The 26,477-nt window shown below is 35.0% G+C and overlaps 1 protein-coding gene across 2 annotated transcripts in view; it reads left to right on the top strand.

The window, feature by feature from the left end:
* The window catches only part of UBE2W (ubiquitin conjugating enzyme E2 W), a 40,884-nt gene extending 25,869 nt beyond the window's left edge, over positions 1-15,015 (top strand). For both annotated transcript variants that reach the window (XM_063170400.1, XM_063170392.1), the window contains 5 exons: positions 940-1,031; positions 4,020-4,122; positions 6,588-6,743; positions 7,879-7,954; positions 12,130-15,015. In XM_063170400.1, the coding sequence (XP_063026470.1) occupies positions 991-1,031; positions 4,020-4,122; positions 6,588-6,743; positions 7,879-7,954; positions 12,130-12,143 (390 nt within the window). In that variant the 5' untranslated portion in view covers positions 940-990 and the 3' untranslated portion in view covers positions 12,144-15,015. The remainder of the gene's footprint in view (positions 1-939; positions 1,032-4,019; positions 4,123-6,587; positions 6,744-7,878; positions 7,955-12,129) is intronic.
* Positions 15,016-26,477: the final 11,462 nt, after the last annotated feature.

Genomic DNA, 26,477 nt, shown 5'->3' with positions numbered 1-26,477 from the left:
CCTTTGGAGTATAAAGTAATTTTGACTTGTAGTGAGGTTGAAGTGAACTTGTAGATGGTAACCTTAAAATAGTTGGCAGGAAAAAAGGACAGTAGAAATGAGAAAGCCCTGAACTTTTTATCATCTAGATGGCTTGCAAATGACAAAACATATTGTGTAACTTTATATGGAGAAAATTGACTCTGAGAGCAGTGCCAATGACAGCACAGAGGCTGCATTTCCCTTGCTCAGGAGATTGTAAGAAATGGTTCTGGTACTTGTTACAGAAAGACCTTCTTGCAGTGACTGATTTATCTCTGTCAGAATAGGCAAGAATTACCTGAGCTGCTGCCATAACCCTTTGATAAGTGCTGTGACTCTGTAGGTTCTCAGATGCTGTTAGTGTAAAGTTTTTAGTTTGTGTTGTGCAATCCAAATGGTCTTGGTTTAGTGTTCTGTTCTGTCCTCTGGGATGAATTAGAACAAGGCAAAGGCTTGCACAGATGCCAAATGGAAATGTCTTAGGTTACTTAGAGGAGGGAGTTGTGCTGTTAAAGTCTTGTAGATTTAATTGTAATTCTAATGATGTTGTGTAAATATGAAGTGTTTGCTGCTAGGGGTAGAGGTCTTACAGATGTTCTTGTTATACAACAAATTCATTTGTATCTCCATGTCATTTGTAACAACAGCTCTTCCCTTTGCAGTGTTGCAAAGGTAAGTGCCACTGTATTTTACCCAAAAAGTAAGTTTAAAGCTTGTAACTTATTTTGCCTATGTCTTTTCAGTTGAATTTCTAGGAGTGAAGTCATCCTTCTTTCTCACCTTTCAATTTCACTTTGTTTTTAAATTGTCAAGTAAAACTCCTTTTGCCTTTCAAACATTGATAAATGTACTTAAGTGTGCATGTTTATTGTTGAACTTTATTTAGTATTTCAAATATTCCATACAATTTCTTTATAGAAACGATTACAAAAAGAACTATTGGCATTTCAAAATGATCCACCTCCGGGAATGACTCTAGATGAAAAGAGTGTACAAAATTCAATTACACAGTAAGTATATATGCTGTTTTATTTCTGCTATCATGCTGAAAAGACTAAATAATGAGCAGTTCTTTTCACACTTCCATGACTTACTCCAAGTAACATTGGAGTTCTTTTTAGTCTAGGCAATGAAACATTGTTCTCCTTAGTAAGGATATTGCCAGACTGTGTTGGACACCCTCAGGAAAATGGCAGTGAATTTACTAAATTTTATTAGGCATTTTACTGTCTAACAAACTGCCAATTAGTATAAGCTTCTGCGTATTTTATAATAAAATAATTTAATTGTCTTTCATAGCTACTAACCTCCAAAACTCTTCTAGATTTATTGAAACAATGGAGTAGCTGTTTTACAGTTCTGTGACATTTGAATAGAATGTATGTCATAGCCTTTAATTTTCATTACCTTCTTTTTCTAAGGCAAGTGGAGAAAACTTCTTAAAAAGCAAAGTTGTCTGGGTACACTTGTTTGCACTTTTTCCCTGCCTTGGCTTTCTCGGTGATTTGTGAAATGAGAAGGGAAACGTGGTAAAATATTCTGTGTCTGTTGAAATGGACAGGGGTTGTTCTTGGTATTAATCTGTTTTTTGATTGACAGAAATTCAAAAGATTCAGGCTGTGTTGACATTTTTTTCTCATAACTTTCTTAGTTTCATTTTAGAGAAATGTTAAAAAATGTTAAAATGTTACATTGAGCCCATGTAAACATTGATGGGAGTATGATCTCAGACTACAAGTTCTGGACTGTGCTATTGATTGATGGAGCAGCTTAAACATAGAGCTGAATGTTGATGTTTTCCTATCTGCATTTTGGGAGGTGGCATTCAGACCATGTTACATGAGGCTTTTCTGAGACTCATGTATGCTGCTATATACATATAGCATGAGTTAAACACTCACTGCTTTTTCAATTATGCTGGCCTTTGTGATAATTCAGATGAATATGACTAAAACTGAAATAGCAGTTTTTAGTTTTCTGCAAAAATGAGTCAGTCTAATATTGTAAATGGTATCCACTTTTTTCAACAAAAGAGTATTAAATCAATATTTGGAGCAGATTGCAAAGGATATCTCTGTTTCCACAGGTCTACCTCATTATGATTTCTGCCCTGTACAACTTTTATACCTTTTAGTACCTTGCATATAAAATCTTCCTATTTACTGTCATGCTAGATTTTGAAACTATCGCTGTTTTAGAAGCTTCTTGTCAAAAGTAAAATGATATTTTTTTTCTCTTTGAGGGTTTTTGGTATCAGGTACCATGTTTTGAGTTCATTAATCAAGTTACAGTTTGAATTGGCTGTGTTAAAAAATTGTGTAGCAATACTTGCTTGGGTTTTAAAGATGTTGAATAAAATAATTGGATCCCATGATGTAACTGGGTCACTTAAAACATTGAGCAATCTTTTATTTTAAATATACAAGGATTAGAAATTTGAGAAGGCTAAACTGTAAAGCACACAGGAAATATGGGTTCTCGTGATTCCTTGACCATAAAAGGAGCAATGTCCAGGCAAAGTTATCTTGTACTTAGTAAAGTAAACTATTTAAAAAACATGAAAGTGGAAGTTCTGGATCACAAGAACCAACAAATCCAAAGAGTATTGCTGCACTGTGTGTATAAATGTAAAAGTAGAAGGCATAAGAAGAGATAAGTGATCTGGAGTGCAGATAGATTAAATCAAAGGCATCTTCACAAAGTTAAAATATGAAACCTACTTCATCAGCCTTCACTGTATTGCCACTGTGCTACTGTTGAAGATGCATTCCTCTTGAAATGTGTGAGAGCTAGCAGTTTTTCTCAAAAAATGCCAAAACCCAAAGCACAACAACAGTAATAAAACCAGCAGAAAAAAAACCCCAAAATGTGACAGAGGGGAAAATGAAAAATGTGCATGGCTTAAATACAGAGGGAGTGTCTTACAGGAGGATCATCAGAGCTGCCAGCTGGAGATGTCTACTTTTCTGAGTACACTGCTGTTCTGCAAAATCTCAGCTGCCTTTCTTGAGTTAATGTAAACCATATCTGAGTATTTTTGTAGTCTCTTTACCTTATTATGTTGCTTAGCTCTGTAAAACTCAATCAAAGGTAAAAAACCAAAATTGGGAAATAGCTGTTGTAAAGGATGGTATTAAGTGGTCAACAGAACTGCAAAATCATGGAAGTTAAATAGCAGAATGTTGCTGTATGTGTCAGACAATATGCAAAGCATCTGCTTTTAGCTGTACTAGAACAACCACAATAGAAATCCAACAACAATAAAACCCCCACATGCAGCATCACCAGCCTCTTCCCCAGCAACTCCAACCAGCTCCAGTCAGTTACTTTTATGGTATTATGGTGGAAGGAGAAGAAGCAGAGGGAAAAGAATACTGGTATGTTGAGTTGTTATCTTCATTACAGATTCAAATTACCCTGGTTTTGGACTTTGTTTTAATTTGCTGGGGCCTTTTAATTTTTATTCTATTAACTTTTCCATTTTTGGTTCCATTACCTGCAAGATACCATTTAATTTCTGAGTTTTTCACAAATATAAGTACAAGATGAGCTTTGCCCTTTCCCCTTTGTTACAGATTTTATTTTAATAAACTGTATTGAATTTTCATTGACAGAGAAGTAAACCAATCCAAAAGATAATGCGTACTAATTTGTTTCCTTCCAAACCTTTTAAGTTTTCAAGTAGGGATTTTTTTTCAACTTTTTTGTCTCACATTAGCAGCCATTTCTTGGGAACTGACAAGTCTGTGTATAGTTCAAGTCAGAATTATATTTACAGTTTGCATCACTGTGCCAGTGCCTGTATGCAAAACACCAAGCTTGTTTCTTGTAAATACAGGCTTGGTGTATTGTTCACCTTTGTGATTGTTGCAGTGTTAGAAGAGAAGTTAGATGGTCTGGCTGTGACTGATATTTGATTTGATTAGTCCAGTGCTCCAGGAGTACAAGTATTAATTTGTCAGTCCACAATGCTAACTGCTTTTTCCCCTGTTCCTTAGGTGGATTGTAGACATGGAAGGTGCTCCAGGAACACTCTATGAAGGGGAAAAATTTCAGCTTTTATTTAAGTTTAGTAGTCGGTATCCTTTTGATTCGCCTCAGGTAACTGCTGCCTTCTTTCTCTCTTCCTGCTACCTTCAGCTTACAGCTGTGTGACTTGTGCTGAGTATTGTATTATCCACATAGCCTAATGCCAGCTTTGCTTACTTTGTGTTAAACACATTGTGCAGGTGCCTTTTCTTTACAAATGATTCTGCAGTGACGTATAGGACTCTGATGTCTGCTTGAACAGATAAAATTAGTGTAACCTGGAGGCTTCTTTGATGTTGATATTCATGTCTTGAAATACAGGGTAGAGTAGGAAGATCGCCAATACTGTGATGCAGGAGCCAAGTAAACCATAAACTGCTGCTTCATCCCTTCTTACTTTCAACATATTTTTTCTGGTTGATTTTTAAGACTCTTGCATCTTCTGTGCTGCCACTGTTAATAGAGCTGAAGAAATACTGTGCTTCTGATAGGGATTCTCGTACATACATGATGTGCTTGAGAGACCTGAAATAGCGTTATAACCGAGGTACGTGATGCTGTGTTGCTTTCAAACAACCTAGGGAGCTGAAGGAACAGCAGTACTTTAAAGACTGCAGCATGTGCTGTGTACCTCCATTCCTCCATTACCTGAGGGAAACACTTCAAAATATGGCTGATAAGAGTAGTGGCCAGTTATCAGCCCTGCTTTTCTGAAAAAGGAAATAAAAAAGCAAGAGTGTCTTAGTTCTTGTACTGTCTGTTTCAGCTCAGAGTTCTAGAAATTATCTCTGTAGCTTCTCTCCTTGGTGTTAAAACTGAAGCATGGAGCTGTGAGAGACACTTAAGCCATAAAAATTAACATATTTTTAGCTACCACGATAAACACTAGAATGCTGACTTTCAGTCTTTTACAGAATAAACTGGCTGCTTGTACTTCTGCACCTCATCAGGTTTGCAAGGTACTAATTTATAGGTGATCCACAAGAGATCACCAGTTTAATTTGGTTCCAGGTTGTTTGTCTTCATTACCCAACCTCTGTGTGTCTCTCTGTGCAATTTATTGTTAAGCAGCAAATTAGATCCATACATCTACGCTGAGTTTTATCACAGAAAACAATTAAAAATTTAAGTACTGAATTGTTTTAAATGGCTAGAATTCAATTTTTCAAATGTGGCTGTGGAGTAGGGTCTGCACTACAATTTCTTGGTCATAATTACCTCTCCTGCAAAGCTAGTTACTGTGAATTGACAGTTTTCAGTTGTACTGCTTTAATCACTTGGATGTTTTCTGCCTTTAAATGTATGTTGTCTGTCATAGAGTGCATTCTTTTACTTACCTAGTCTGCCTAGTTCAGGTTGTCATTTAAAAACAGGATATTAGTTACAAGTGAAATACATTACAGGATTATGAAGGTAAGCCCTTCAATGCTTAAGAAATACCAGTTTGAAGACCCCTGAAAGATCGTTCTGCATCCAGTTTCTCTTATGCCTTAGAAACCTGTCTGCCATTTTGCAGATGAATTAAGCTCTCTAATTTCAGTTTCCTATATGATGAAGGTGTTGCTTGTCATCAGTGAGGAGGTGGGTGTGTGTGTACATGTTTACATATTTTGATGCATACCTATATAGCTTAAGAAACTGCTGGGTATTATAGTTATGAGTGGTAGAGATTTATGGTTTTATTGCATAAAAGAAGTTGGAAAAGGAATTCAGGAGTATAATACTGATATAAAGATTTCACTTTTACTCTCTTTCTGTTTGTCCTGAACCAATGATATATTTTGACAAAAACTTGATGTAAGAGCAGGAATTGTCAAAATTGCTTTTCTAGCCTTTTTTTGACTGTAGTACTATCTTTTAATAGAGAGGAGTTCAGGTTCTAAATGCTTTTTTTCCATATTCTCCATGTCAAACAAAATTTTTATTTTAAGTAATGTTTCAAAAATATTTCCTATTTGGTAAACTTTGGTTTCACAAAGTTTATTATAGTTTATTATAGTTAATAAGATATTTATTTATAGTTAATAAGATTGATGAATCTTAATTTTATTCTTCATGCTGGAACCTGGATGAGGTGTCCAGAATTTTATTTCTGTTATGTCCAAGTTTATAGAAATACTCATTTATTAATCTTGTTGTGCTTCTTGGAGTATAACATTGTGGCTTATAAAGTCATTAAATCCAGTGTTTTGGCTAGACAGCTGTATTCCTTAGGATGTGGAAGACTGAGGCTGCAAGATTTTGCAGTCTTTACGTTGTTACCTTTGCGTTTTTTTATACTGTATAAATATTAATAGAAAATCCTCTATATTTAACCTTATATTTAACTCCATCTTCACTAGCAATTTAGACTTCCATTGATTTTAATTTCACTTAATAGTTTCCAAAATTGAATTAACCCAGCGTGGTGAAGTGTCTTAGTATAAGTGAAAATAGCAAACCTGCTTCTTAAATAAGATGATATTGTTTCCCCAAACCAATACAGTTTTATATAAAACAGGGACTATAAATTAGTTATTTTTGTTCTTTTTTTTTAGGTCATGTTTACTGGAGACAATATCCCTGTTCATCCTCATGTTTATAGCAATGGTCATATCTGTTTATCCATTCTAACGGAAGACTGGTCTCCAGCCCTCTCAGTGCAATCTGTTTGTCTTAGCATTATTAGCATGCTTTCCAGCTGCAAAGAAAAGGTATGGGCTTTTTTAGCACTGTTGAAGTAGAATAAGTAAAAGTTAGTAATTTTCTACTTTACAAAGTAAAATTTTCATTTCTCAAATTCTGAAACAGGCAAAACTACTGTATCTACATTTCTACTACTGACTAAACTAGAACTGCAAAATAAACAGTGCAGTGAGTACTTTGCCACTGTTTTCATGATAACCTGCTTATATATCATTACTGGAAAAGAGCAGTGGATGGAACCCTTCCAGTTGTACTGACTGCGAAGTTCAATCATGCTTCAGGACAATTCTTTGTAAAATTATCCTTCCTCTAAAAGGAGTGTGGAATGACTAGTGAAACGTCTTTAGTGCAGATGTTTCTAACTTTGCATCTGTACTATTTCAGTGAACTTGGTAATTGTGATTTCAGGGAAGTAAATGGTGCTAAGCTGCTTTTTTGGCTCTGATACCTTAGAGACCTTTCAGTAAAGCGATTGCCCTTTCACTTTTGACCGTTTCTTTCGCAGAGGACTGTCTGTGGAAGTTAGGTGTGGTCAGAGCTTGTCCATATGTGCTATCCAAGCATGCCTTTTTATTTTGCATTCCAATCAGTCCTAGTCATATATGTAGTCAAAAAACCACCCCAAAATGGCTTTGCATTGTATTCTATCCTATGTATTTTGTAAATGATGGCACTTATGAAGAAAGCCAAAGAATATGTAATAATGCTCAGCTACACTTACTGAAATTAATTTTTTCATCCACTCTAAGCTGAGCCTTAGAATGGGAATTGGATGTAATGCATCAGAATTAGATTCCAAGTTGCAAAGGAATTTAATTTGGGGGGTTTTTTGAACAACAGCTGTTTCTTGTGAATTAGTATATTTTGTTTGTTTGTTGGTTTGTTTGTTTTGTTTCATTTTTTTCTCCCCTATTTATCATCAAACTGTATGATATTTTTTACTGTTTTATTTTCTTGGAGTATCTCAAGTAAGAATTTGTTACCTGGATTTTGAGAGATTTTTCTGCACCAAAAAGGTCTAGTCCTCCTGTTGCCTCATTTTCACTGCATTCACGTGGTAATCTGCCATAATCTTATTAAATAGCGTATGTATTACAATGTGAGGATTGTTTGATTATTTGTAGGTCTTTTCTTCTGTTGCAGAGGCGACCTCCAGATAACTCATTTTATGTAAGAACATGTAACAAGAATCCAAAGAAAACGAAATGGTGGTATCATGGTAAGTATCTAACTAGGACCAGAAATTTTTAACTTCTTTTTAGGCTGAAGACAATTGTAGGAAAGTAGGATAAATGTGTTCAAAGCATTAAACTCTGTTTTTTCAACTGAAAACATTATTTAAATCCTGTTTCTGAGATACTCTGCTGTGATTTTTTTTTCTATATCACATTTGACTAATTCCTGGTGGAAATTTAAACATGTTTTAAATTGTAGGATTGACTTTCAGTGAAAGTTCTTGTAAAGTTTATCAATCCATGACAAGTACAAAGTTTGGGACTGGGGAAAGTCCATGGTGAAACTAGTTTTGCTCTAAACATTTTTTCTTATTTTTATTAACACTTTAAAAACTTTTATGTTGTTGAAAAGATACCTATGTATTTGTAAACAGCTATGTGTTTTGATAGATCTCTTCAATCAGAATTTCCAGTATGGGACAGTTGACTGATGTTAAAGGCTCCTAAAAACTAATACTCAGTAATATAGTAATGACATTCTCCATGGACAAGATCAAGAAGAAAAAAGCGTATTAAAACTTCTAGCATCTGCAGTGCTAGTGTTGTGTTGGGTTTTTTTTTCTTTGTTTGGTTTTGGTTTGGGGTTTGCTTTGCTTTTGTGCTTTTTTCTTTTGTTTCCATGTGTTGTGTGTCTTGCTTTATACTTTGTGGTTTCTTTCTTCTGCCTCAGCATTTGTCATCCTCCACCCAGAGCTGCAGTTGGCTGTATGTGCTTGTCTTATCCACTCCGTTGGTGAGGAAAGAGAGAAGAAGGGGATAGAGATGGGCCATTCTTTGTTTCTCTCCTCTTGTTAGCGATGTTTTCCTTGCTTTCCCTAGGAAAATTCTGTACAAATGGTAGTCCTTTGAGTACTTTAGGAAGGGATATGTCAGAGAAGGTAATACTCCATGCTAGTGTAGTGCAGAACAGTTGATTCTATCACTGCAGAGTCAGGTGAAGGTTCCACCATAAGACATCCTCTGTTTTTCATGGCCACCTTACTCCAGCATAGGTTCTGTCCCTGATGTGAAAACTAGAGTAAGTATTTTGAGGCAGTGAGAGTTCCTAACTGGACAGCCAAATTCCAAAGTCTTCACCCTGAAAATTCTTAAGATTCCTAAAAGCCCATGGATGGCCTAACAAGAAAAACTTGATAGTTTCATAAAACTTGCTGAGACCCATGGGATTTTGACATACGGTAATGTAACAGAAAGAAACTTTGTTTCTCATAATACAGTAATTGTAACCCCAAAACAAGGTGGTTTCAGGTACACTGTGAGAATTGCTGTATGCTATGAGATTAAAGTGTATTTAAGAAATTTGGGACCATCATGTGGTTGTTTTTAAAGTTGACTCCAAGAATAATAATCATATTGCACACAAGGATAGATTTTTCATCCTCACCAGATTATTCAACAGTCACTTTCTTTTCTCTCTCTGTTTTCATCCTCTTGTAATGTGTTTGGTGCTTCTCCATTTCTAGTTTTTGTTTCTCTTAAATGGCAGTTTTGGGAGTTTTTGTTAACTTGCTATTTTCACTTGCTAATTATTTTTAAAGACAAACAGGTAAAGTTCCATTTATTGGCTTTATCTTGTGATTAAAATGTTCTGTTTGCTTTTAATTTGTACCAGTCTCATTTTGATGTAGAGAAGAAATCTTTAAAAGCAGAACAGTCTGCAGATATTACTTTTATTTCTTAATGAAATTCAATTTGTGTTAAACAAGCAAAACAGAAACTTAGTATGAAAAGAAATCTGAGTTACTGATTTTGAAGGTTGCTGTATTATGGCTCAAAACCACAGCTTACAGTTCATTGAATGGGTATTTTAGTTACTATGAAGTAACTATGCAGTGTTTTTTTTCTGGAAGTCAGTAAACCTTACCTGTCCTCAAATTCAGAGCAACCTAAAATCCAGCCTGAGCAAGAAAAAGAAAGTCAGTTCATTTAAATAACTCATACTGTCTTCATTAAAAATTCATTGGGCTCCCCACCACCTTGAATTCTTACATGAAAAAACAAAATATTCCTGATGTCCACAAGAGAAAAAATTCATAAATTATTAGTGTGTTTTCCCTTCCATTTTTGTGTGTGTCATTTGCTTCTTTTCTCATTTAATTTTGTTTCTCCTATGTAGACATAGAACCAGACTGCCAAGGCATGATCTTTAAATTGTCAGTGTTTTCTAAACAGGTGTAAAGAAATACTGTTTGTTACAGTAAAATGGGAAGTGTGAAAAGATGTTTATTTTCTGCACATGCTTCAGCTGAAGTGTCATATATATCTAATCTTGTGGTTGAACCACATTTGGCTAGATAAGTGAGGGAAGAAAAATCCCACCCAGGAAAGAAAACCAGCGGTCCAGGGTTAACTGCTGTGAGAAATTAAATGCCAGTGCTAATACAACAACCCGTGCAGGGAGATGCAGAGTGGTTCTGTCACTTCTGCTGCCCGTTGGACTGGTTTAGCTTTATGTGACATAGTAGCTCTGTGTTTTGAGGAGTTAGGAAGAAGTCTGTCCTAGGTATTAATACATGCATTTGAAGGAAATTTTTTTTCCAGTATGTGCCTGGAACTTATTTACCTGGGAATAAAAATAGTCCCTGGTTGGGAGCTGATGTAAAGAAAACCCAGATGAGCACAGAGTGATAAAGTGGCCCTTAGAGACATATTCTGACATGTAAATATGTGTCTGCATTCATCTTAATACAGAGTTTTTAATCTATCACACCCCCCCACCCCCCCCAACACAACAACTTATTCCTTGAGCAGAGTTACGGAGTTTTATTTGCTACAAAATGATGTCCTCACAAGCCCTGTTTTAAAGCTCCTGATCTTTGAGAACTGAAAATATTTCTAGATTGTCTACCCTACCCAATGTCTGTTTCAACTGTGCATTGACTTTCCTGCTGAATTTCCATCTGAGAGTTGCTCATATTGTCTCAAAGACAGAGGAGGATCTTCCAGATACGGTTTACTTGGGCATCCAGACTGAAATCTGTTTCATTAAGCTGTTGACTTCCTTTATTGTTCTCAGGAGGTAGATTTTTTTTTTTCTTGGGGGAAGGGTGTGGTGTGGAAGAAGGGAAAGGTAATGGTGTTTGTTTTCAACCGGCACCTCCTTACTACTTTTGGGTTTTGAGGTTGGTTTGGTTTTGGTTTTTTCTTAAGTAGAAAGTGTTTTCTCTGATATTTGGTCTAAAATTTTAGTATACCATTTAAATGTCCCTTCTCTCTCTCTTTTGCATCCTTGTCCATTTTTTTACATGTCCAGTAGCCTACTGAAAAATTTAAAGATTTTTTTTACGAGTAATAGCTTTGATATATTTTCCCATGAGAATGTAGAATGTTTATGAGGCTACATTTTTTAGGTGTGGGAGGTTGCAAGTAAGTCCTTTAAAAATAAGCAGACAGTAACCTTGCTTTATGTTAACAACTCAATATTTACTGCTAGCAGGTGTAAATATACTGCAGGTTGATGTGTGAAGGAGAATGTTTAAATGGGAGATCATTAATATGGAGCATAATGCAGAAAAGATAGGTGTAGAATGTGCATTTTTATAGTATGTTCTGTCTGATTACAGTATCTAAAATTTAGTGTATGTAATTTACTTCCAGGTTTAAGATTTTAGGCATATAATAGTAACCTATTCTTTTTGCATAAATCTGTCAGCTATTGTTTTGAATCTTGATAAACAAACTAATATACCTACATACATATATATATATATATACACACACATATAAAGGATTGAGAATGCATCAAAGCAGCCCACTCTGCTGAGTCTTATCCCTATATATTCCTTCTAAAAGGATGTCTTAATTAGATAACTGTTGTGGATCTGCTGTACTTCAAGGGTGCAAAATGTTAAGCATTTGATTTTTCATTTTCCTGGCAAGTGGTTTTCTAAACATCAAATATGGAAATGACTGTCATTTTTATGGAGTATTTGCTAATACTGATGTCTTTGGGGGTGTATATGTATTTTGGAAGTTTAATTTTTGATACTCTCTTTTCTCCCCGAGTTGTTATTGAACAAAATCACAGAATTATTCAATCAGGGTGTTTCCTCTGCATGTTACTGTCTGTGCTAGGAATTGTTTCTGCCTATAGCACCTTGCTAATTTGGAATTAGAATGTTTATATGTTTTCCATAAATGCTCTTCTTTTATTTTAAAGATGACACATGTTGATGCCACCATTTTGTGATCCTCGTAGCAGAAGATAGTCCTACTGAGAAAATGAGCACTTTGATCATTCAGTCTTTGAACTTTAACCTTTGACTGGAAGTGACCTATAGGCAATGAAGACTACTTCCTTTGACTGCATTTTTACTAGTGTGCATTCTGGGCGCATGTTGATCGCTGGTTCAGTCCATGCAACTGACATGCTTTTATTAGTCATACAGTATTAATGCAGGTGTCCAGAAATGTCAGAATAATTCCATTATTTTTATTTTAAGCTTTTGGAAGAATTCCAGGTCTTCATATATTGTGCAATAACACTGAGCTCCTTGGCGGTTTTGGTGCATCCATTGCCGGCAATGGACATTGTACCAGGGAAAGGTTTTGCTCCTGCCACAAAAAAGATTGACACGTGACTGAGCTTATGAAAGTTCTGGATATATTTGGAATATAAGCAAGGGATTGACAATTACCTGAAATCCAGCCCATTCTTTTATATTTGGATTCTATGCACTGTGACCACAAAACTAGCAGCATGAGTTAACATGCCTACCTGAAGGACTGTAATAAGATCATTACGTATTTATTAAATTGTTTATCTGCTGTCAAATTGTTTTGACATGGGCGGTTTTTCAAGTGACATTGGCAGAGAGGTACAATGTTATCCCTATGGTGAAATAAAACTACTTTTTGTATATAGTTATTCATATCTCTGAAGCAAAGGTATGAGTAATTTAGGGTATGAGTGATTTAAACAAGAATTTATTTTGGAGATAGAGGATGGCAGTGATATAACTGAACTTGCTGCAGTCCGTAATTGGGCTTGTAATTTGTACTTTAGAGCTTTTTCCAAATAGATTGCACACTGTTATTTCCTGCTAGCCATCAGCATGAGCCCTACTGCCTACACCAATATTTCATTTATTTATGTGTTCAAAAGCAATCCATATAACATTTTTTGTTTGCATTCACTGTTTCTTTTGTGTTGTATGTCATGTTTGAATGTTACAAAACAATATTTTGATTGAAAAGCTTTGTCAGAAGATATTTTCATGTAAATTATTTCTTTATCTTGTAAGCATCATCTTGTCTTTTAATCCTGTATTATAAAAAGAAAAAAAATACATTTTTGACAGAGGCTTAAAGTTTTCACAAAAAAGTGTGGACCTTCTTATTTAAGTTTAGACTAAAGTATATTTTCTTAACTTGTTTGTCCCACATAGCCATGCCAATTTTTCCAGGCTTTTCTTCACCAAAAAAGGGGGAAAAGCCTAAAATCAGACATTTTTCTCTGGAGCAACATTTACTGAAATGACAGTTGTTCTCAGCACTCTGTAATATTTTGATACTGCAATTAGGTTGTCTTTTTAGGAAGCACTTTTATAAACTAAATACCTTTACACATATGCAAAATTTCTATAATTTTTTTTACTGTTGCCTTATTGTTGCACTCAAAAAAAAATTCAAGCAATTAATGCATGAATGTCTAAATGAAGTAATAGCTTGATGTAAAAACAAACAAAAGCAAAAAAAAATCCCTAAACCAAATCCACAATGACTAACTACAATAAAAACCAGAAAATTGGCTGAAAAGACTGATTATTTTTTTTTCAATCTGCTGTATGATAACTAATGTTTTATAGCCTTGTACATACTTCTCTGTTACCTATTGTTTAAAACACTTTAAAAAAAGTATAGATGCTTAACTCAGGGTGGATAGAGTTTAGATGGATTTGCTTCAGAGAAGTATTTTGTACAGCATCAGAACTGTAGATACTGGCAGTAAAGTGAGGCTACAATATACTTCAGGAACTGCTTTTTTTTTCCTACTGTACTGAAAATATCTCTTGGCCTTTAAAACTCAATGGTAAAAATCTAGCTTTGGATATAAATTTGATGTGTGTATATATTTTCACAATGAGTCTTGGAAACAAGGAATTAATTTTCTTTTTAAGAGCCAAAAAAAGGTAGTTTTAAACAAAAGAAATACTTATGCTCTAAACTTTCTGTTTAGCAAAATTTTATTGTTGTGAGATCATCAAACTGGCTAGTTTTGGAAATGGTTCATATGAACGAGCAGTAATCTGATACTTAATCTGTATAGTCTTGTTCACTGCTCTGTATGAATTGAAACAGTTCAGAAATTAATGTATGAGTGGTTCATATAGTAGATCCTATCAAAATAGTCCACAGGAAAGGGACCTTAATGTGACCAGGTAATGTCTGAAGAAATGGCTTAAGTACATCTCAAATTCAGTTCCTTTTCATATAGTGGCTTGGGAAACAACAATACATGGTTTCAGAGAAGCTTCATGACATACCATATGTATTTTGTTGAAGATGGGTGTTGTAGTACAAAGCATTATGCATTTTATTGACCTGTGCTGTCACATGGACTATAGTGAAGTTAAATAACCAAATTTATGCTGCTCTTTAATAAACCCCCACCCCCTATAATATATCTTTATTTAGATCAGAAAATGCAAGGTAGATTAGAAGAGAATGTACCTCAGGTCTTATAGTTTACAGTAGAAATGCCTCATTGGTTCTCTTGTAGATCTGTGGGTAGGCTCACCTATATAGAGAGGGCCAAGACAAAGCTTATATACCACTCAAGCACTCAAGATAATGCAACTATTCTGACAACGCTATGATGTCCTGAAAAAGGGCTTGAATTAGATGGAGGTGGTGCCATCCTTTCCTAAGGGTGACCCTGTGTATGTAGCTTTCTTTCACTTGGAATTTCTCACATGGAATAGTTACAGAATTGGCTTGAAACTATCTTGCTTTTATTTTGTGTCGATATTCATGTTGTTAAACACTTTGTTTTGTGTTTAGTGTCTTTATACTATAACACAATAAATTCTTGTTTTAAAATAGATTACTACCCTTGAATGGAAATACGTGTGGACCTTTTCATGGTGCAGTGCAGAAGCACAGTTCCTAACATTCAGCCACTCTTTAAGACAAAGCTGCCAGTGATTCTGAAATGTTGTGATGCATCTCAGAGGAGGAATTTGTTTAACAGCAAGGTGTTTCCTCATCCTCCAGAGGGTATCTGTTGTTCAGCTGGAAGAAATAGTTAATTAAAAAAAAAAACAAACACTTAGATGCTTTCATTTGAAATGCTTTCATTTCTCTCAGATGAGCATATAGTTATCTTTGTTTGGTTTTTTTTTTGTTTTGTTTTGATTTTTGTTTTTTTTTTTTTTTTTGTTTTTTGTTTTTGTTTGTTTGTTTGTTTTTTTTGTTTTTTTTTTTTTGGTTTTCTTTTGCCATTTGACAAGCACTTAAAATACTTGATGAGAAGTTTCAGATGCTGGATTATTGTTTGCCTGCAGTGGTGGGAAGAGAGTTTCTATTATTTTGTCAGCATGTATCAGAACTGTTTAATCAAATCTCTGCCTCATACCAATAGCTGCTTTCAATTTTGTAGATTTTTTTTCAAAAGATGATGTCTTCTGCTTTGTAAAAGGCAAGGCACTGCATACCTAAAACGTGTTTTTATGAAAAATTAAGTTTTTAAAATTTGTGTGTTTTCTATCATTAGGATTATTCTGAATGTTTGATTTTTTTAATTTAATACTTTTTTTTTTTTAAAGTCTGAAAAAACCTAAGATGTGAACTGTATTGAAAGGTATGATTTAAGGAGACCATACCGTTTCCAGGTCAGTAATTAATGGTGTTTTAAAGAGAGAGAGGAAAACCCCCCTAATTAAACCCTAATTAAATGAAAAGATTTGCAACAATGCAGCTATAGAGTTTGAAGGTTTGGAGGAAGTCAATACGGTTTTTGCCTCCTCTGATAGAGCAATTGAGCATTATGTTGTGTTTGTATGCTCACAAATCCTGATCATTCTAAAGAACAAGTTTGAATGAATTTTCTTTTAAAACTAGTTACTTTTAATCCATATCACCCAGTCCAGTTTGGATTTACACAGTGGTACCTAAATAGTTGGGTGTTGAACTGAATAAGGGGAATTAAGCTGTCTTAGTGATATTCCATCTGCAGCTGCAGTCGCACAGCAGCATGGGAAGAGAGACTTTGCATTTGGTTCGTGTGCCAGGGACTTGTTGGCTGTTTTTTTTAAGACTAATAATAAATTTCCAAACCTCCTGGCTTTAAAGTACCTTTATAAACTTGGAAGAGTAGAAATATCATGAGCCACCTTTTACTAGAAAATGTAATTCTGAAATACAGATTTGAACGTACTTAGTCTCTGTTTTATTTCATTTTACTGATATAGCAGTGCAGGAAAATCTATTCACTCTTCATTTCTTTTTCTTGCTAATTTTATGTACTTTTAAAAATAATGTTAAAGAAATTTTGACCAGCTAATTCAATGTAGTAAATTCTCTCTGCAGCTACTTAAAGTGATTTTAAAAACAAATTACAAAGTAAGAGTATTTCAGTAACATTGAAGTTTGAAAGTAATTTCTGTCCTGAAGTATGTAGGCAAAACCACATAGGTTTCATTCAGATAATTATTTTGTATTTAAAAACAAAAAATTAAATGCAAAATCAATTGACCGTGCAGTGTATATAAGTCTAGAGATTGGATTTAAAAGCCTGTGCCCATTGTCTAATATAATACTTCATAGGAGCTTTAATATGTGAGTCAGTGGTAGTAGGTTAGATTGTATTTAATTCCCTCTACTTTGCATACATGCTGTATGCAGTGTAACTTTGTCTTTTGAAGTGACATTTTTCTCTTGACCTCTGCTGGTGAAGGAGCGGCTTACAAGAGACTCTTCTGAATAGGAGTCCAGTGAAGAGTTGAAAACCATAATGTTGGCCTCAAAGAAAGATGTTACAATCTGAATTCCTGTAACACTGACCACAGTTCTTCCCTCATGCTGGCCTGTTTTTTGTTATTTAAAATCTCCATGGTAAGACCTTAAAACTTTTGTCCTGACTTCAGCAGTTGGGGAACCTGTTTTCTTCAAGCCCTTTGAAGTGCTTTGTGCCAAGTAGGTCATGGTGAAGTCTGTTCAGATGAACATTCTGGGCCCTTTCTCTTCCCAGGACTACAGTACTGTCTGGATGCTGCTAATGCAGTTCTCCAGGGCATTTAATCCTTAAAGATAAAATCAAGCATGGTTTCTGCTATTACCAGAGAAAGAGGAATTTGTACTCCTTCCTTTCCAGTCTAATGGTTTACATTCCTACCTTGCATCTAACTTTCTTCTCGAGTCTGCACTGAGAAGAAAGTAAACCAGTAGGAAACAGACTTGAAAAAGTGACAATCTATCTTCTCAATTACCAAATTAGATCAGCTTGCTGCATAAGCAATAGTTTCAGAGCTAGTGCAAAAATCTGAAAGCTTTGTGTAGCTGGGGTTTGGAAAGTGGGGGCTAAAACAGGATTTGTATCTTTAGAATTTTATGCATAATAAAATATTATGTAAAATATTGGCAACCTTGTGTTCCGCAGAAGCTGAGTAATGTGCTATGAGAAGCCTGAGAGCTGGAGCTCTGAACTGCCTATAACAGTCTAAGGAGAGGACTCTCCTATATTTTTCAATTCTGTTCTCCAGTAAAAAAATCTGAAGTTGTTCCAAAACATTCAAACCATCTGTTACCTCTCCATTTAGATGCCTTGAGTCTTAGTGCTCAGGAACAGGGTGGCCTTTTGTGTTTTGGTGGGTGGTTTGTTGTTGTTTTGTTTATTTTGTTTGGTTTTGGGTTTTTTAAATGTAGCAAGTCTGTAGTTATTGTTCTGTGAGGATATTTTTAGTTAACTTTTTATCAGATCACTGTTGTCAAACCTTAATCAAATATAGTTGTATATATTATCAAATATAGTTATATCCATAACAAGTATAGTTATGGATGTGGTGAAACTGTTTAGAAAATGCCAGTTATTTTCCAGAAAAAAGGCAATAATGTTACAAATAAAATGTTCTTGAGATTAGATAAAAAGCCAGATGTATTTACACTCATCTAACACAGAAAACACTTGTGTTCCAAGTCTCAGACATATCATTTGTTTATTGTATACTTCAAGAATTGGACTCTTGCACTCTGGTAGGAGGTTTTCAAGACAAAACTACGCTGGTTGCCACTTCATCCCTTTCTTTGAAGGTCTTGTTCAAGGAATGGATGAAACCTGGTGGTTTTTATCTGTATTTATTTGTGCTAGGTCAGTGAAGAGTGTGTGACAGCTGCTACTCTGGTGAAGAAGTGTGAATAGCTGTTGAGTCTCTCATTCTCTAAACTGTCCATATGTCTGCACTAAACATTGTTAGCTGTGTTTCACATGCACAGAAAAAAGTACATTTTGCTTACATGGTGTAGACAATTCATTGAAGATCAGAACTTTGGAAGATGCAGTATAGGATGTATATATAACTTAAGTAAACAAGTGACAAAGATAACTTGTCAAATCTCCAGATGACTTACAGTATATCAAGCCTAAAGTCTTGATTTGCATAAGGTTTTACATTTGTGGGGCTTGAGGTGAGGGGAGACTTTGGGGACATCATCTTGCACTGATATCTTCTGTATCACACTTTGGACTATTAACTGTTTTAATCTCTTAGGTGTCTGTGTGTTGTCATCTGCCCCAGGCAGTAGCTACTATTTTAAGTGTTATGCTGGAGTAAAAGGTGACTTAGTGTTCCTTAAATAATAATAACACAGACAGTCCTGTATTGGGAATGATTTTGCAAATTCTCCTTCAAAATGTTGACCAACAATGAGGATACCACATGGAGATAGGCTATGCTCACTAAGTAGGACAGGAGGGAGAGCAGTCAGTCCTTGAAATTTTAAGTTTGTTATCACCCTGAAGATTCTCTAAAAAATCAGTGGCTGGTGGCATGGTGTTTTGGGTTTCTGTGTTTTGGAGATTTTGGGTTTATTTTTTGGTGGTGTTTTTTGTGTTTTGTTTTGTTTGTTGTTGGTTTTTTTTTTTTTTTGTTTGCTTGCTTTTAAGACGACATCAGTAATTGCACCAATCTGTAATTCTTATGACACGAAGTTCTCCAAAGCTGCAAAAGGGCAAATGCAATGCAACCAAGGTCATGATGCAGCTGAAGGATCAAGGTGTCCTGTATGACAATCAGTAGCAGTTTTTGAGATGTGCCATATTAAGGAAAAGAGAATGGGTAGCTCTCTCTATGAATTGAGGTAATAGGTTTCTTTTTTCCATTGCAATAGTTTTACCAGAAACCTTAATAAACAGCAAAGCAGATTTCATACTGTGCCTGGCAAGAGATTTTGAAGTCTTGCAGGTGGAAAATAGACTGAATACAGTAGTTTGTTATGTGTTTTGTAATTCTGAAAATTTCTTGTGTTAGCTTAGTTTCTTTAGTCTGTAAGAATAGACTAAATAATACCTAGGCACTACTCATATCTTCCTGGTATCTTGGCTACTGTTGGGGAATGCTGTACAGAAAAGCCTGTCATTCTTTTCCCCAGAAGCTTCTCTGGGTTGTTGTTACATTCAATTAAATAAATCATCTACTTCTTTATGTTTCCCATCAGCTACCTTGTAGAGTTTTTAAACTCATTTCTGTGCAACACTTTTTGGAAGTCAACATTATAAAGGCTTACCATTTGGATATTGGTATAAATATCCAGAAGGCAAGTTTCCTTACATTAGTACTGTAGCATGCAATATAGTAAGGCTTAGGTGTTTTTGAATGATTTCTAAAATGTAAATCCATCTGAACTTTTTATTCAGTATTGGATATACCTGGGTAAGTATAACAAGAATTGTCTTGTGCCAGCCAGCTCAGTCTGGAGCATCCCTGCACACTAAGTTTAATGTCTCAGGATTTTCTTAGTAGTAAACCAAAGATCTGATTGGAAAATTTGTGGTGATTTCTGCATAAGATTCCATACTGTTTTGTGGTGAGATTTTTTTGTGTATTTCAAGGCAGCTATTAATGCACCAGAGCTTGATTTTGAGAAATGGATCCTGTCAATATTGAGAGTTTGTCACATGGTAAAGCATTTGCTTAATTCTTCCGTTCTTATATTTGCAAAGTATTGTGGCAGAATTTGGCCTCTGGAAAGGAATCTTCTTGCATGGTCTGCACCAGAATACTGTTTCTCTCTGTCATAGAGTTTATTTCTTGTAATTTGGTCTCAACAGTAGTTTTATGTGTAGGTACATACAAAGGTGGGTACTAATCTTGCTTAGGCCTTGCATTTATTTGAGTTTATTTTAGTGTATATCAATCTTTATATGCTTTACATTGCTTTATATAGTATCAAACACTTTATTAATTGCAGCTTTTCATTTAAGAGAGCAAGATTCCATCAACATTTACATTTTCATTCTTATGGGCTTTTTAAAAGCAAAGATAATGCATTAAAAATAATGTGGATAAAGGAAGAGAGAACTTGCTGGTTTTTGTCTGGAACTTCAAAATTCTTACAAAATGTTCCTTTCAAATTTCAATTTTTTAATCTAAGTTTTTATTTTTTTGGTTCACTTTGTTTTTTCTTTTTTTCTAAACACATTCTTGTACTGACATTAAATTTACCTGATACAGATACGGAGGTCAAAGGACACAATAGTCCAAAGAATTCAACCAGTAGAAAGATGCTTCCCATTCTGCATAGTTTTTTTGCTTCCCATTCATCCCTATTAAGTTACACTGCTAAAATAACCTTTTATTGCAGGACAGTGAAACAATTCTGCAACAAGTTGAAAAGGACCTGTATTTCTACCATTTTGGAGAAGTAAAAAAATTAAGGATTTATACAGTAAATTAAACCTGTATTAAACCAGTAATCTCTTAATTTATTATTCTCTTGGACCAAGAACTGCCTTAGACTTACATGAAGCCAGACTGCAAGAGCAGAAAAGAGAAGTTGGCTGTAGCCAGCATTCATACAGAAAAAAGAGTTACCCCTCTCAGCCCCAGAAAAAGAAAGGTTCAGAAGTTACCAGTACTGCAAACATGACTCAGTACACAACATAAAGGGCTTATTGTGGTAATAGGAATGGTAATAAAGCATTGCCCACGTATGCTTCTAAGTATAGAATCTCATGAATGGAAACAGTAAAAGCAAGGGCAACTGGCAGCATTGTCACTCAAATGATGTTTATTTTTAGAGGATTACCAATGCTTCCAATCTGCTGTTAGTACTGTCTCTTGCCAGCACACACAAGCTTCGTTCTCAGTTTGCTCAATTTTTTAAGTGACAGCTCTTAGAGCAACAAGACTCCTGCTACTTCTAGGGACCATAACAAAAGACAGCCTCAAAACAGGTGGAGTGTAATTGAGTAAGCAGCAGGTATTATATTAGCTGAAAATACAGAATTGTTGCATTTTTCACCAACATCAAATGTAACTGAAGTCCTCCGTTTCACCCATTTCCAAGAGGTTTACCGTGCAAAAGTTTGCTGTATATTATGCATGTTATAGCAACAAACAAGCACTGTTGACTTTCTCAAAGGACAGCAATGAAGAAATAGTAAAATAATGTCTTTGAGTATGACAAATCATATCAGTATTAGATGAAGTTGGTTAAAGTTGTTTGGCTTCACATTGTTTTACAGTCCTGCCAAAATTAGGACCACACCTCTTAGTGAAATTTTTTGAGTCTGATGACAATTATAAATTACTGGCGGTAATGAAGCACAAATTTGTCAGGTACATAAACTGACAAAAATATCTGGACTAAATTTTATTGCTATATGAAGGTGCAACACAGTAGACAGTAAGATTTGCAGCAGTTCTAACTTGGTAATGTTTTATAATGAACAATCAGTGCAACATTCTCCCATTTATGATAAAATAAAACTCTCCCACCTTATCCTGCACTGTCACCAAATCGTCAGTTACCATTATGTCCTAACTATGCCAGGATAATGAGGGTTTGGGAGTTAGAGGAGCTCCAGGATATTTCAATAATCAACACAAATGCACTAATTGGATATTTTTGCTAAAATGTTGCTGTATAACATCACTGAGCCAGACCTTTCCCAGCCATTCAATAATTTACCAAAAGCCCTAGTTTTGTGATAGTTGAATGTTGCTGGATTTGACAATCTAAGCAAGAGTAAACCCCCACATAATTTGAGAAGTTCAGTGTTCATTTAATGAGAGAATAGGATACCTGGAACAATAAATAAAAATGCTTAAAAAGGCAAGGTCTGTGGCAGACCTGTAGATCTCTGAATTTCTCTGAAAGTTTAAACACTAACAGTGCCCACATGCCTTCATAGAAGTTAGGGAAACATTCCCATGTCTGACAATGTTTGGATTCTTCAAAGCCATATTAAGACAAAGCATAAACAATTTACAGGGCACTGCATCTTTACAGACTGATCTGAAAATTTTAGAACAGTTTTATCTGATTTTATCTGATTCTTTTCTGCACTTTAAGTTCACTATGGAACCCAGTGTATTACTGATTTTTATACACATTTGATAAAAGAAAAACAAAATACTTAATTTTCACATCCAACACTGGCCTTAGCTTCAAGATGTAAAAGGTCTAATCCCTGCTCTCTCTGGGATCTAATCTGCTGCTTTTAAGGGTGGCAATAGGTATGATTAGGTACATTTTCTCATGAGCATGACTACAGATAAATGTGACTAGTATGGACACGATGTACAAACTGGTCACATTACTGGTGTCACTTTGGTTATGTCTGAAGTGTTGCTGTAATCTTTGCCTGCACTGAGAGGCATTAATGAGAATCCAAAGTATTTCAAGATGTGTGTGATCCTCTCATACAACATTATCAGGAAATAGCATTGTGTTTGGACTTGTCAGAAGGCCTTTTATGTAGTCACAATGTTATCAGCAAAGCAAAACCCCCCAAAAACCCCAGGCTTGTAAACAGGAATTTCATCGTATAGAATCTATTTCTTCCTTGACCTGTAATTACACTTTGGCTTTCTCACATTTCTCTCCTGAGCAAAGCCAGTGTAGTCTCATCAGGTAGCAATGCCTACTAATGCAGAAATGGGCCATTTCTAAATATCTGTGTGCTTTGTAATTGATCTTCAGGTTGCTAGTTCTGTTATTGTTCTTGCTGATTTAGCAAACTGTAGTTACCTTTGTCTTCATTGCTGTACTCACAAGATGTGAATCCCTGGCTGACCTGAATTTTCCTGGTTTTCTTCTGCCATTATATGCTCTGTGCTTTAAAGAAGTAATCTAAATCTTGTTGGTGTGGGGGTTTTTTGTTTTGTTTTGTTTTGTTTGTTTGTTTGAGTTTTTTAAATCTGGAAATCACATAGGATATTTGAGAAGCTTCCAGTGTTCATAATGGGTGATGTACTTGTATGAAGCATCTGTGCATATACATAAAGTGTATGCAGTAACTACACATATTAATTAAATAGGCATAAATATGCAATATCATATTTTCTGTAGTTGTACAGTGAGATGTCTGTACCTTACAAAAGAAAGCTTTTACAGTACTTTGTGTCAAAAAAAATGGGAAATTGTGGAAATATCTGTCACAAATTAAATGTACAAATTAAAACTAGGGACTTGGGGCTTTTATGCAGTTTTGGACACAGGAACTATGATAATTAATGAAGTTTTCTGAATGTACAGTAAAACTTCTAATACTTACTTAAAGTAATTTACCAGTATAATGTTAAAGTTTCACTAGTGTTATCAGAAGGGTAAAGCATTTATTTACATATGGCTTTACTATTCCTAGCATGGACATATGAAAGCAATGGCAGCAAGTGATTGCTGGGAAATACAATGCTACCTGCAAAGCAATCTAAATTTGGGGCAGTGGGTCAATTAATAATGAAAAAGCATTGACACCCCAATGATAGGATACCTAGATGAAGGCTGGTAATTGCAAAATCAGCACATCTTTTTGGTTGGATTCACTTTGTGTTCTAAAAAAATTATACTTGTTAAAGGGATGAGGACCTAGAGGTTTCTCAGTGTCCTTGTACCAACAGTGATGGAATTCAATATATGCTGATACGTGCAAGTTCTAGTTCACTTAATTTAGATTCTTGAAGTGATTGTGTGATTCATCTGTTTTAGGGAACTCACATTTTAGACATGAATCATCAAAGACAGTGTGTTAATGTGAGTTGTTAAAATTCATTGCCTGTGAGTCCTCGTTGGAGCATGAAGAGTAAATGGTTTCCATTACCCGAGAAAACTCTTCACAGTATTTACTTGTAGTTTGTTTTGTCTTGGTTTGTTCATGCCTCTCATTCCATGTACTACCGTGATAAATTGGTTTAGTAATTTGTCATGCATTGTAGTTAAAGATCTACTTTTATAGTCACAGTTCTGCACCTGTAATTGGGGAGAGCAGTGGTCTGACTACACGTTGGTTCATTAAAAATATTGGGTTTTAATCAAATGTAATACCAAAGTCCTGCATTTTGGTTTTAATGATTGAAAAAATACTATTAAAAATTAAGTGACTCATTCTTCTGGTACTAAGCTATTAGAGGCTTTTATTCAGTTGAATGACTGACTAATGTAAATAATGCATTATTCACTTCTTATTGGTATTTTATGAGCACTCTATTAGCTTCATTATGGTTTTAACTTTAGTATCAAATATCATGCAAGTTCTTAAATAAATAAATAGTACAGCTACAAAGAAACTTTCTAATACTCTGAAACAGAATTCTGGAAGAGGCTGTAAAACATCCAGTCTTGGAAGTTTTCTAAAGGAAACCAAGAAACCTGCTAACTCGAAAGTCAGATCCAGCTTTAAAGTTGGTCGTACTTCGAGGAGGCAGGGAGGGTAGTGGAGCAGACCTTCAGAACTCCTTTCCAATCAGTTCTGTAAATCTCCTACTTCTTAAATACACAGTTGGGTGGGGTTTTTTTGGGATTTATTTTTGGTTTGTTACACCAAAGTGTATTGAGGGGTGGAAACTAATTTCTTGATGGTATCTGTTGAAACTACAATTCTAATAATAAAATATATTAGTAAAAATTAGAATATTCTGATTTTTTGCAAGTCAGTGTGAAAGTGCTGATTTATTTTTTCTGAATCTGAGGTTCACAATGACAAGGCCAAGTAGCTTCAAGTGTCCTGTACTCATGTATACAGACCAAATAGAATAACTCTATCCTTTCCTCCACTTAGGTATTTATGCAGGCATTTAGGCATTAATGTGGCTTTTTGTTATTTTCAAACTGCATACTGAATTAATTACTTCTATTAAAAGCTTGCATCCTGAAACTAGACTGTTATGCAAGTTATGACACTCTTCTTATTTACTAATGGAGCAGTGTGAAAAAGTAGATACAAATTATGCATCTTGTTTTCAAAACCTAAGAAGTTTTTAGGTTGTATTAAGCTGCTTTTACTGGAGATACTGAGTAGTCTTTATCCTGTACCTCAGCAGTAGCAGGAAAAAGACCCTCAAACGTAAGGGTGCAGTAAATGTTAAAGAAGTGACTAGTAATGCAATTTAGTTGTTCATATAAGTAAAGCTCCACTTTATAGGAAACATCATAAAAGCAAAATACAGCCAATGGCTTAAAATTATTATAAAAGATATTAACCTTTGTTTTATAAAATATGTATATATACATGGTAAGTATTGGGATAAAATCTGCTCTTCTGTATTCAGTTTTCTTCCAGCTACATTCCATTAGCACCACAAGATGTATATCAAGATACTTCTGAGTTGATACATGTATCTCAAGATATGTTTTTAAACGAAAGTTTTAGTGTTTAGTAATAGCAATTCTATAAAAATGTTACTATTGAAATAATAGCAGAGATTGGAGATTTTAGAGGCTTGCTGGATTTACACCTGTCTACTGCAGAAAGTTCGCAAAAGCCCTCTCATAATTTGATGCTGGCGTTCATTAGATGCGTTTTTCTCTGAGTGCGCCGATGCTACGTATGTGCTATGCTGTAGGGTTGTTCTTCAAACTACTCATAGTAAGTAAAGTTAAAATGACATGACATAAAATTATGAAGGAAAAAACCGAGAACAAGCAAATGAAAAAAACCCCACAAACTTCTATGGACAGCACCATCACAATTCAGCATCTGGATGAACTTTGCTCATGCAAAAATTCGTAGTAGCCTAATGAAAAGTACTTGCATTATTATCCATTGCTACATTAAATCAGAAGACTACAAAAGAAATTGAATTATACAGTGTATTTCTGTCCTCAGTTCTTAAATTAAGGGGTAAGGAGTCAGAAAACAAAACGATGGAGGAAGGAGAAGGGGAGAATTAACGAGCTACCACTGCTGAATACAGGGTATGTATAAAACTCTCATAGCATATGCTGAGTTCCCAACATGAGTTTCAACAAGTTGTAAATGTCATATTAGTGTTGTGTTAGTATGAATAAAATCTTGCTATCACTTAGATACTCACAATGCAGCTCTGCCACTAGGTGTCATGATGTGTA

Source organism: Melospiza melodia, chromosome 1 (genome assembly GCF_035770615.1).
Source record: "Melospiza melodia melodia isolate bMelMel2 chromosome 1, bMelMel2.pri, whole genome shotgun sequence".
NCBI lineage: Eukaryota > Metazoa > Chordata > Aves > Passeriformes > Passerellidae > Melospiza > Melospiza melodia.
The sequence above is the reverse complement of the archived record's forward strand: the minus strand, read 5'-3'. Positions and strand labels throughout refer to the sequence as shown.